This window comes from Notolabrus celidotus, chromosome 1 (assembly GCF_009762535.1).
Source record: "Notolabrus celidotus isolate fNotCel1 chromosome 1, fNotCel1.pri, whole genome shotgun sequence".
Classification (NCBI taxonomy): domain Eukaryota; kingdom Metazoa; phylum Chordata; class Actinopteri; order Labriformes; family Labridae; genus Notolabrus; species Notolabrus celidotus.
This window is the reverse complement of record NC_048272.1, coordinates 42160256-42172897: the sequence shown is the minus strand read 5'-3', so window position 1 is coordinate 42172897 and position 12642 is coordinate 42160256. Positions and strand designations below refer to the sequence as shown.

General features: G+C 39.9%; 3 protein-coding genes across 3 annotated transcripts; 1 reads left to right on the top strand and 2 right to left on the bottom strand.

The window, feature by feature from the left end:
- Positions 1–2549: 2549 nt before the first annotated feature.
- On the bottom strand, positions 2550–3544 carry LOC117819090 (olfactory receptor 11A1-like). The gene has a single exon (XM_034692306.1). It carries the CDS (start codon positions 3542–3544, stop codon positions 2597–2599), a length of 948 nt encoding a protein of 315 aa, XP_034548197.1. The 3' UTR covers positions 2550–2596.
- A 4705-nt stretch (positions 3545–8249) lies between these two features.
- On the bottom strand, positions 8250–9435 carry LOC117819080 (putative gustatory receptor clone PTE03). The gene has a single exon (XM_034692300.1). The coding sequence runs from the start codon at positions 9368–9370 to the stop codon at positions 8423–8425; it is 948 nt and encodes a 315-aa protein (XP_034548191.1). The 5' UTR covers positions 9371–9435; the 3' UTR covers positions 8250–8422.
- A 1768-nt stretch (positions 9436–11203) lies between these two features.
- On the top strand, positions 11204–12230 carry LOC117820700 (olfactory receptor 142-like). The gene has a single exon (XM_034694579.1). The coding sequence runs from the start codon at positions 11204–11206 to the stop codon at positions 12155–12157; it is 954 nt and encodes a 317-aa protein (XP_034550470.1). The 3' UTR covers positions 12158–12230.
- The last annotated feature ends 412 nt before the right edge of the window (positions 12231–12642 follow it).

Here is a 12642-nt window from a genome sequence, read left to right as displayed (position 1 = left end):
GTGTTTTTTTGAGCATAAACTTTAAAGACATGTTTTGGGAACCTCTTAGACCAATATATATTGATGAAAATGAGCATCATATGTCACCTTTAAGTAATGCAACGTGATTCAATTTTACTGCATATTTACAAACACATAATCTCCCTACTTTCCCAACTTATAAATAAATATTTAGTTCTTTTGTGTTTTGTTTGTTTTTTAACTTTCCCTTCTTTTCTTTTCATCATTGTTTTAAATATGAATCCCTCTTATTAATCTTTTTTGTTTTGTATGTAGATATTCTGTTTCTACATTTATATTTTGTCTTTGTGTTGATTATTTTCTATGGAGGGCCACTTGACAAGCCTGTTAGGGTGTTTTTGGCTCCTCCTACACATAACAAGTTAGTGGTTAATTTTATTATTGAAATTTTACCAGTAGGTGGTGCTATTACAAAGACTGAATATTATCATGTTGTGTGTGGGGGGGTTACTTTACTTTGGTGTAAGGCAGTTTGGACCCTATGTTTGACTTACAGCAACTTCCTGTTTCATTGTGAGTCATAAAACTTGGACAAGCCGCCACAGCTGTGACCTTTGAGTTTTTTTTTTACATGACTTTGAAAACTCTTCATTGAAAAGTCTCTTCTAACTTTAAACAAAATCCAAGCTATACTTGATGTTCCCTCAATGAGGAGTTAATCCAAAGAGGCCCCTGGAAATGACTAAAAATACTCTGCTTTCTGCCTAAAAAAACACCTACTTACGGTGCAGTCTTGCAGGTTTTTGTAATGGAGCATGGTGATGGTCTGAGCATACCTGATCAAATATAAATAGGATGCGGCCAACAGAATAAGAATCAGAAGTGATTATATGGTAGCCAGAAGGTGGTGCTGGGACTACTGTGACGAACATCTCTGTGCTCAGACTGGGACTCCTGACTAGCACATGAAATGTAGTCCCTGAGTAAATCCTCCAAAGAACTATTTAAGAAGAAACTGGGCTCTGGTTCCTCATACATACAGAGGCTCAGGTCCTGGTTCATCCTCAGCCCCCCCGGCCTGGCTGCATGTCATCCTCAGTCTTTTGCTCTATTTCATATTCCACCCACTGTCCCTAAATAATAACGACCTATGGAAAAACTTAATCCTACTAATAGACGAGACGTTTAAATGTTCACAGATGTTCATGTGGACTTTATCAAACATTCCCCCCGTTTCCCCGGAAGAACATACTTTTATAAACCATGTGTATTTTGGACATCTTTAATCCGTACAGTAAAGGGTTGATGAGTGGTTGTTCTGTCAGCCAGTATAACAACAAAAAGATACGCAGCATATTTGGTAAACGGTAAAGGTTAAACCTGCTCTGTACGAGCTCAAAGAAACACCCAGAAGAGAAGTTGAGCAGTGAGGCCAGGTGAGGGGTGCAGGTCCTGACTGCTTTCTGTCTGGTCTGTTTGGAGCCAGAGAAACAGACTTTAAGGATCTTAATGTAGGTATAAATGATGAGAGCTATTAGACCAAAGATTACTGTAAACAAGTGACAAAGTCCAACCATATTATTGACTGTTGTGTCTGAGCAGGCCAGTTTGACAATGTAATAGTTATCACAGTAAACTTTGTTAATGATGCTGAGTAGAACTCAAGGACACTGTGTAAACAACAGAAAGACAGGCGGCTAACCATGACACTGCAATAAGCAAAAACCCTTTGTGGGTGCTTTGTGAATTAGACATTTACAGTTGAGGTCTTTTGGTCTCATTTGCACAGATTCAGCAGCTGCAAAAGATGCACAATCTCCTAATGAATCAGGACCTGAGAGTTAACTCAGAGCCTTGTAGTGCTATTTGACAATGGAAAGGCAGTCTGTAGTTTGCTGGAGACTATTCTCAGCATGAAAAAGTAAGACATCTTTCTGTGGAGCAAGCAGTGATCTGGCTCTGACTAAAACAGCTTAACTGATGTTGGTAGTGAAGGAATCGGATGCATCAGAGGATGGAACTATTGCTATAACCTCAGATGATAAATAAATGACCCATAGTTGGTTGCTTTGTGCCATGTTTTATATCTACAGCTCTAAAATGCAACAGCTTTACTGTCACACTATGTTGCAAGAAAAATGTGTAAGCAAACAAGCTTTGGAGGAATCAATATCAGGAAACTTCCCTCTAAGACAATCAGCCAGTCAGTCTAATATTTGTCTAGCACCAGTTCATAAGAACTGTTATATCAGGACACTTTCCATGAAGACATTTCACAGAAAGAGCAGATCTAGACTGGACTCTTAAATAAAATAATCATTGTGCATCAATCCACTTTATTTATACAGCTTCAAATAGCATTTAGACATGCAGAACACTTTACCAAAACCTTACTGTGTTGAAGTCAGAGCTGTTGGCTCAGGGCAAATGGAACTGTCAACACATTAAACACATACACAGTTCATCTAAATGAGACACACTAGGATTCAACAAGTGTTTACATTTGCTCTTCAAAAACCAGCTCAGCTGTTTGTGCTGTTATCAAGTGCATGTTTCATTTCTTGTATGACAGTACAGTGACCCTTAGACATCAAGAAAACTGGACTCATTAAAAGGTATTCATAAATATTTGATCTCAACGATTGAGTTGGATAATCAGAGCTTTAGAACAAAACAGGCTTTTACATATATTGAATATTTTGGACATTTTCAGGCCGTACATGACCGGGTTTAGGATCGGCTGACATGTAAGAAGGTATAAGGACAAAATTATGGACAGCAGACTTGGTACTCCGCTCATATTCAGCCTGCTCTGAATAATCTCAATGCAAATTCCAAAAGTAAAGTTGAGCAGAGAGGCCAGGTGAGGTGTGCAGGTACTGACAGCTTTCTGTCTGGTCTGTTTGGAACCAGAGAAACAAACTTTAAGAATCCTCATGTAAGTGTAAAAGATCCAAATCAGAGGAGCACATATTCTGATTATGCTTATAACTATACCGTAAATGTTATTTATTGTGGTGTCAGAGCAGGCCAGTTTAACTATGGAGTAGTTATTACAATAAACATTGTCAATAATGTTCCCACACAGCTGCAGAGTAGAACGCAAGGACACTGTGCAAGCAACAGAAAGACAAGCAGTTAACCATGACACTGTAATAAGCACGGCAACCTTTTTAAATGTCATAAGAGAGATATATTGCAGAGGATAACAGATGGCAAGATATCTGTCATAAGAAATGACGGCTAAAATAAAAAACTCTACATATATATATGAGTACACACAGAAGATCTGCAGGAAACACAAAGGAACAGAAACAGTGTGACTGTCAGAGAGAATCTGAACCAAGAGGAGAGGGAAGAACCCCGTACTACCAAACAGCTCATTGACAAACAGACTGCATGGAAATATATACATAGGTTCATGTAAGCTCCTGTTCTTACAGATAACAACAATGAGCAACAGGTTGGCACACAGAATTAACATGTAGATAAACATTACAATCATGAAAAACAAGTGTTTTAAAACCCTGGTTTCAGAAAAGCCACCGAGCCTGAAATGAGAAAAATGTGTAAAATTGATCATGATTGATCACGACCCATTACCTCATTAACCATAAGTAGAGGACCTGCAGCAGGACCAGGCTGTATGGAGACGTTACACAGGCTCAGTTATATTGTGAGCTCTCATTTGAAATGTTCGTTCCGATTGCTGGGACTATCTGTGCCTCCCAGTGTTCACCTTCTTTTGGGTTAACTAAAGCAGCAGAACAATGTTAGAGAGTGCAGATGAGTTTACTGCAGAGCTTGGGTCTTGTTGAGTAAATACCTTCTAAGACAGTCACATGACTGGTCCCGGGTCTGGAACAGCTAAGGGATTCAAAGTGATGACAATAACTCTGCAGTCTGTTTGTGAATGAGCTGTTTGGTAGTACAGGGTTGTTTCCATTTCTCCTGGTTCAGATTCTCTCTGACATTCACACTGTTTCTGTTCCTTTTTGTTTCCTACAGATTTTCTGTTCTTACTCATACGTAACTGTTGAATTTACAAACTTAGCAGTAATATCCTATGACAGATATGTTGCTATATGTTATCCTTTACAATATAATGTAAATATGACCTCTTTCAAGGTTACCATGCTCATTGCAGTGGTATGGTTACCTCCTTTTTTAGTGGTGTTTGTTACGACTGTTTTGACTGCCTCTTTACAGCTGTGTGGAAACATCATAAATAAAGTCTACTGTAACAACTACTCCATAATTAAACTGAGTTGCTTTGACACCAGAGTAAATAATGTTTTTGAACTTATTGTTGCTACTTTCACAATCTTTTGTCCCCTATCTGTAATATTTTACACTTCCATGAAGATTCTTCAAGTTTGTTTCTCTGGTTCCAAACAGACCCGACAGAAAGCTGTCATTACCTGCACACCTCACCTGGCCTCTCTGCTCAACTTTTCTTGTGGGGTTTCTTTTCAATTATTGGAGAATAGGTTTGATATGAACACTGTGCCCCACATATTCCAAATGATTTTGTCATTTTACTTTGTTGTATCCCAACCACTCTTCAACCCTTTAATTTATGGCCTTAAGATGTCACAAATCCGCACCATATGTGAACATATATTCTTTAGGAAAGTTTAGAACATCTGGCTGATACATTAAACTAGAACAGAATGACATTATCCACAGCATGAGTTCATTTTGCTGATATTGTATAAAATGATCTTCATACTTTGACTTGTTTGTTTGTATTAAGAAAAATATGGTGCCCTTATACATTTACAGTGAAAACAATATAATCTTATTAATTATTCTCTTAACTTTACAGTTAGGTCATACTCTGCCATACATACATCATTAAACTCTTGCACTTTTGAACAAGAAATACGTCAACATTTTTGTAGCTATTTAAATTTGGTACATTTGAGTATTAATTCTTACTCAAGAAATAATATCATTAAGTTGTCTGTTGTAACTCTAGTTGTAAACTCAACTTTGAGATTGTCTTTCATTTAGTTTTACCACCTGATGAGTTTTTTTTATTGTGGCCAAATAAATACTACTAAACTGTCTCTTGGTACCTGCAACTGAGAATCCTCATAACAGTTGGACTCCATGCAACACTAAAGCTTACAGAGTTCATTTTCTGAGTTAATTAATACAGAATTGAGTAATTGGTCTTTGAGAATGTACTTGGTCACCCATTTAAAAAGAACAATTATATCAGGTAGAGATAAACCATGTGTGTTCTCATACTATACTCAGCTATCAGGTTGTATTTTTAGGTTTAAAGCATGTTTCAATGCAAACCAACAGACTGAAGGTGTTGCACACAGTGGAGACGCTCAGCTGGTGGCTGTCTCGGCAAGCTCTTTTTTTGGGGGGAGCCAAATATGATAACTTTTTATTGGACATCACCCCATCGTTAGATACAAAGCCTACAGACTGGTGGAAAGTCAATGCAGAGAGATGTCCTAGACTGGCAAAGCTGGCACACCAGTATGTATAGACACAAACAACATCAGTGCCATCTGAGCAAGTGTTTTCTGCTGCCAGACTGATTTTGACCCAGTTGTGCTTCCTAACAAGGACATCCCACTTTGTGGACATGTTTATTTCACTCAACAAAAACAAGTTGGCAGAAAACTGGACACTCTTGTTGCAGCAACAAGCAATCACTGATTGATCAATCAATTGTATTCTATTTTCCTAGCTGGAAATGATGGTGGCCGACGTTTGGTGTCCTTGCAACTGGGTCTGGTCGGGCTCAGCCTGTAAAAAACAATGTGGAGCCGCCACCCTGTGAGGATACCACCTGCAGGGATAGGCATGGTGGTCCACTTTATAGTAGGCCCGGCAGCATTTGTGTTTTTGGACCTGGGCATGCTGATGCCCGGCCCAGTAGACTGAATTTTGGGATCCATCCATCCATCCATCTTCTTCCGCTTATCCGGGTCCGGGTCGCGGGGGCAGCAGTCTCAGCAGGGAAGCCCAGACACTCCTCTCCCCGGCCACTTCCACCAGCTCTTCTGGGAGGATACCGAGGCGCTCCCAGGCCAGCTGAGAGACATAGTCTGGCCAGCATGTCCTGGGCCAATAGAACGACATCATCTGCAAAGAGCAGAGACGGAATCCCAAGGCCACCGAACCGGAAACCCCCCGCCACTTGGCTGGGCCTAGAAATTCTGTCCATAAAAGTTATGAACAGAACCGGTTACAAAGGGCAGCCCTGGCGGAGTCCAACCCCCACCGGGAACAAATTCGACTTACTGCCGGCAATGCGAACCAGACTCTGGCTCAGACAATACAGAGACTGAATGGCCCGTAGCAACAGGCCATCCACCCCATATTCCTGGAGCACCCTCCAAAGGATACCTCGGGGGGATATGGGAATTTTGGGATATGGAATGTCAACTTGCTATTGGAGAAGGAGCCAGAAATGGTGTTGGGGGTACCTGCTAGATGTAGTTGGGCTTGCTTCCACACACTGAACTGTCTCTGGAACCAAACTCCTCTCTCCTTCAGGTCACAAAGGGACATGGGACATCTCCCATGGGACATCCCCCACAGGTGGCCAATGATGGAGATACCTGAAAGGGGATGATTAGGTGGAACTTAAGTTTTAGAGCCTCAGAGTTCCATCTCTGGGCTATGCAGATGACATGGTTCTGTTGGTTTCTTCAGGCTGGGATCTCCAGTAGGCATTGGGGCGGTTTGCAGTTGAGTGCAAAGCGGCTAGGTACCTCCAAGTCAGAGGCCATGGTTCTCAGCTAGGAATTGTTGGATTGGGGCACTGGTGGCCTAGCGGTCTAAGCATCCCACGTATGGAGGCTATAGTCCTTGTCTCAGTGGTCGCCGGTTCGACCATTTACTGCAAGTCTTCCCCCACTCTGTACTCCCCACATTTCCTGTCTCTCTTCAGCTGTCCTACCCAATAAAGGCAAAAAAAAGCCACAAAATGTATTTTTAATAAAAAGAATAAATTGTTGGATTGTCTTCTCTGGGTGAGGAGGCCAGGTGTAGGAGTTCAAGCCTCTTTAGGTCTTACCCCCCAGCTAGGGTAAAATGGATTATGAGATTGGTGGCGTAGTGTCAGCAGTAATATGGGCATTATACCAGACCATTGAGGTGAAGATGAAGCTGAGCTGAAAGGCAAAGATTTCCAGTTGAAAATATTATTGGACTATGATTGGACTTCCAGTAGGCATTGGGCTTGTTTGCAGCCAAGTATGAAGTATGGACGGTCAGCACCTTACGTCCTAGGCCTTGTTTCTCTGCTGGGAAACAGTGCATCGCTGCCTGTGGATGGGGAGTGAGTCTCAGCCCCCCAGTGAAGGTGTTCAAGTATCTCAGGGTAATGTTTGTAGGATAAAATATATTGCGAGATTGAAAAATGACATGTTTTTGTTTAATTGAACCTGGATTGTTGTTAAATTATATGCACCTGTCTCAGACCCATGGCCAAACTGAAGACTGTACAGAAGTTCTTGCTCTGGTTACCATTTACTTTCAGAATCCTTTAAGGCTTTACATTGTCAGGGCGCTGCATACCTCAATGTTCAACCCCTCATTGTCCTAAAAGACTGTACTGTATAATAACTTGGTGTTTGTAAACCCTATTCCGGTTGCAACTAATACTAGTAAATTAGGTGTGTTTTGCAATAAGCCTTGCTTGCATAGAAAAGGGCCTGTTTTGCTCCAAATAAATGCACAGTGGATCATTTAAATGTATGCAAACAGCACTGGCGTACAGAGACACTATGCACTCAGCAGAGCAGTTTATTGAGCACATTTAGATTTAGACATATGAGACAATTTAGACAATTAGACATATGCAGCTGAGGTCCTTTAGTCTCATTTGCACAGATTTAGCAGCTGCAAAAGATGATAAATAAATGACCCATGTTTTACATCTACAGCTCTAAAATGCAACAGCTTTACTGTCACACTATGTTGCACGAAAAATGTGTAAGCAAACAAGCTTTGGAGGAATCAATATCAGGAAACTTCCCTCTAAGACAATCAGCCATTCAGTCTAATATTTGTCTAGCACCAGTTCATAAGAACTGTTATATCAGGACACTTTCCATGAAGACATGTTACAGAAAGAGCAGATCTAGACTGGACTCTTAAATAAAATAATCATTGTGCATCAATCCACTTTATTTATACAGCTTCAAATAGCATTTAGACATGCAGAACACTTTACCAAAACCTTACTGTGTTGAAGTCAGAGCTGTTGGCTCAGGGCAAATGGAACTGTTAACACATTAAACACATACACAGTTCATCTAAATGAGACACACTAGGATTCAACAAGTGTTTACATTTGCTCTTCAAAAACCAGCTCAGCTGTTTGTGCTGTTATCAAGTGCATGTTTGATTTCTTGTATGACAGTACAGTGACCCTTAGACATCAAGAAAACTGGACTCATTAAAAGGTATTCATAAATATTTGATCTCAACGATTGAGTTGGATAATCAGAGCTTTAGAACAAAACAGGCTTTTACATATATTGAATATTTTGGACATTTTCAGGCCGTACATGACCGGGTTTAGGATCGGCTGACATGTAAGAAGGTATAAGGACAAAATTATGGACAGCAGACTTGGTACTCCGCTCATATTCAGCCTGCTCTGAGTAACCTCAATGCAAATTCCAAAAGTAAAGTTGAGCAGAGAGGCCAGGTGAGGTGTGCAGGTACTGACAGCTTTCTGTCTGGTCTGTTTGGAACCAGAGAAACAAACTTTAAGAATCCTCATGTAAGTATAAAAGATCCAAATTAGAGGAACAAAAACTGTCAATGCAGTAATAAAGAGCCCGTAAATGTTATTTATTGTGGTGTCAGAGCAGGCCAGTTTAACTATGGAGTAGTTATTACAATAAACATTGTCAATAATGTTCCCACACAGCTGCAGAGTAGAACTCAAGGACACTGTGCAAGCAACAGAAAGACAAGCAGTTAACCATGACACTGCAATAAGCACGCCAACCTTTTTAAATGTCATAAGAGAGATATATTGCAGAGGATAACAGATGGCAAGATATCTGTCATAAGAAATGGCAGCTAAAATTAAAAGCTCTACATTTACATATAAGTACACACAGAAGATCTGCAGGAAACACAAAGGAACAGAAACAGTGTGACTGTCAGAGAGAATCTGAATCAAGAGGAGAGGGAAGAACCCTGTACTACCAAACAGCTCATTGACAAACAGACTGCATGGAAATATATACATAGGTTCATGTAAGCTCCTGTTCTTACAGATAACAACAATGAGCAACAGGTTGGCACACAGAATTAACGTGTAGATAAACATTACAATCATGAAAAACAAGTATTTTAAAACCCTGGTTTCAGAAAAGCCACCGAGCCTGAAATGAGAAAAATGTGTAAAATTGATCATGATTGATCACGACCCATTACCTCATTAACCATAAGCAGAGGACCTGCAGCAGGACCAGGCTGTATGGAGACGTTACACAGGCTCAGTTATATTGTGAGCTCTCATTTGAAATGTTCGTTCTGATTGCTGGGACTATCTGTGCCTCCCAGTGTTCACCTTCTTTTGGGTTAACTAAAGCAGCAGAACAATGTTAGAGAGTGCAGATGAGTTTACTGCAGAGCTTGGGTCTTGTTGAGTAAATACCTTCTAAGACAGTCACATGACTGGTCCCGGGTCTGGAACAGCTGAGGGATTCAAAGTGATGACAATAACTCAGAAAACTGAAGATTGACCCCAGGACCTTTGTGGAAAAATACTTTTAGGCCCAGAAATGAGTCAGGGATTAGATATCCATCCATCAACCTTGACCCTTTATTACATTCAGGGTCGCAGGGGGGCAGAGAGAACCCACGTATGCACGTACCCAGGGAGAACATCAGGATTAGATATCAGTGATAATGGGGGAGATTTTTCCAGATTGATCTGTGTTCTGTGTTATCTGAACGTACCAGTTGATATACGTTATGACAGAGAAAGAGGTTGGAGTAGGAGCTGAAGACCTGCAGACTGGGGCCCCCACAAGGTGTTCCCCAGCTCACCCTCAATGCATCTTTAGGATGCATTGCCACCTGATCCATCTCGCCACTAGGTGGTGATCAATTAACAGCTCTGCTCCTGGACACTCAGATGCAGATTTGTTGTCATAGAAACAGAGTCCTCATCACCAATGTTTTAAGTAAGATGAATCTAAACATTGATTAACCAAAACACTGCCCCCTACCTCCTCCTTGATCAGTTGTATACCTTTGTGTTCCCTTTGTTGGAGCTATTTGTTTATTTTTTGTATTTAGTTGTTTATTTAGTTTGGAATTAATAAGTAGTATTAGTTGTTAGATTTATCTAAACTTTTCTTCTTAGAACTCATTTAAGTTAGATTTTGGGGTTATATTTTTTTGTTAGTCATTGTTTAGTATATTTAGATTTTTGTATATTTAGTATTTCTTTTGTTTGTTTTTGTTTCTTTGGTAATTAGGAACTGTGGGCACCGGAGGTTATTTAGGTAGGTAGGTGGCAGAAGGCCGACATGCACCTGGGTGGGCCTCTGGTTTTTTACCAGCACAATAGAGGCAGCAGGAGCTGTGATTTTCTTTGTTCCTTTTTGTTTGCTTGCTTGTCATAAGGAATAAACCATTGAAAAACGCTGAACTTTTGCATGGACATTAGACTTCTTTTGCCTGCGTACATCACATCCCCACGGTGCATCAGTGACCCTTTGATTAAGTTTAGTTAAAGTTTGAGTTTGATACTTTAATTATTCTTGGAGTTTTTTTATGACAAATGGTCACTACACCCTTCTTTCCCCAATGTTAAATGAACTCTCCATAAAGGGCTTCTTTTGAACATCAATAATAAAAACAGCATGAGAGGTCCCTTGGATATTAACTTCAGTAAGTTGTTGTGGGTGTCCACTTTCCTGAAAGCTTTAAAAGAACCAGACACAAAAATGTTTGTCATGAAGGAGGGTCTTGTGTTATATGTCACCGTGTCATTCACTTTGCAGTTTCTCACCTTCAGATCACTTTGATAACGAGTGAAGATGGTAAGTTTGAAATGTGTTGAATGAAATGACCTCTCTGTGGTGTCTTTTCTGAAAGTACATGGAACATGTGAGTTGATGCTTGAGCTGATATTAAGCTGAAACCTGGACACTGGACACTTTTTGCACCAAATGTAAAATTTGCATTTGGTTAAATTCTTCCTGTACACAGTTTTTCAGTGTTGAGAACTGAAACAATGATTGTAATTAACTCTACTAAGATTTCATTTTTCACACTTGCAGCTTACTCAGACACTGGGCTGTTAAAGTATATATATTTTATCATTATGATGTGCATCTATGTTTTGATTATTTGTGCAAATCTTTTGCTTGTTGTGGTAATCTGTATGAACGGAAGCTTACATGAACCTATGTACATATTCCTCTGCAGTCTGTTTGTGAATGAGCTGTTTGGTAGTACAGGGTTGTTTCCATTTCTCCTGGTTCAGATTCTCTCTGACATTCACACTGTTTCTGTTCCTTTTTGTTTCCTACAGATTTTCTGTTCTTACTCATACGTAACTGTTGAATTTACAAACTTAGCAGTAATATCCTATGACAGATATGTTGCTATATGTTATCCTTTACAATATAATGTAAATATGACCTCTTTCAAGGTTACCATGCTCATTGCAGTGGTATGGTTACCTCCTTTTTTAGTGGTGTTTGTTACGACTGTTTTGACTGCCTCTTTACAGCTGTGTGGAAACATCATAAATAAAGTCTACTGTAACAACTACTCCATAATTAAACTGAGTTGCTTTGACACCAAAACCAACAATTATTATGAACTAACTGCTGCTACTTCAATGATTTGTGTTTCACTGTCCGTGACATTTTACACTTACATGAAGATTCTTCAAGTCTGTTATTCTGGTTCCAAACAGACCCGACAGAAAGCTGTCAGTACCTGCACACCTCACCTGGCCTCTCTGCTCAACTATTATTTGGGGGCTTTTTTTCTATTATTAGAAAACAGATTTAATATGAACAGTGTACCGTACATGTTGCAAATATTACTATCATTGTATTTTCTTATTTGCCAACCACTCCTCAACCCTTTAATTTATGGCCTCAACATGTCAAAAGTACGCGTCAAATGTAAAAATATTTTCTTCCGTTCTTTTGGAAAGATTAAAACATCCAGCTGATCTAGTTGATCCATGGCACTGAGTCTTGAATAGAAAGGTAAACCATCCTCAGTATGAATCTATTTCACTGACATAATGTGTGGAAATGTAAGAAATGTCTGTGTGTGATAAAATATGCTGCATAAAATAATTTGTATTTGATGGACTTTGGTCAAATATTTCTATTTTTACAATGATTTTACAGTTCTGCATTCTTTTCACTAGCAAGGACCACGCCACACAAGGACATAAGTTTGGACATTTAATGAATTAGTTGTGCGTGGTGTGCCCAGCAGAAGGAGACTCAGGATGGGGGTTCCGTCTCAGCGTTACCCTGCCGGAGCTGATCTTGACCCGGGTTGTACCTGGAAGTAGACATGCCATAGAAGGAGCGAGCACAAGTTGAGTAGGAGAGGACAAGGAAATAGGTTAAATGCAGTAGAGTAAGGTGAGGGAGGGTGGGTTGAAGAATCAAGTTATGTTAACACCTTAACTTCATTTGTTGG

Coding starts and splice junctions, on each gene's coding strand:
- LOC117819090 (XM_034692306.1), bottom strand. CDS start 3,544: ATGATCAATTTTACACATTTTTCTCATTTCAGGCTCGGTGGCTTTTCT.
- LOC117819080 (XM_034692300.1), bottom strand. CDS start 9,370: ATGATCAATTTTACACATTTTTCTCATTTCAGGCTCGGTGGCTTTTCT.
- LOC117820700 (XM_034694579.1), top strand. CDS start 11,204: ATGATTGTAATTAACTCTACTAAGATTTCATTTTTCACACTTGCAGCT.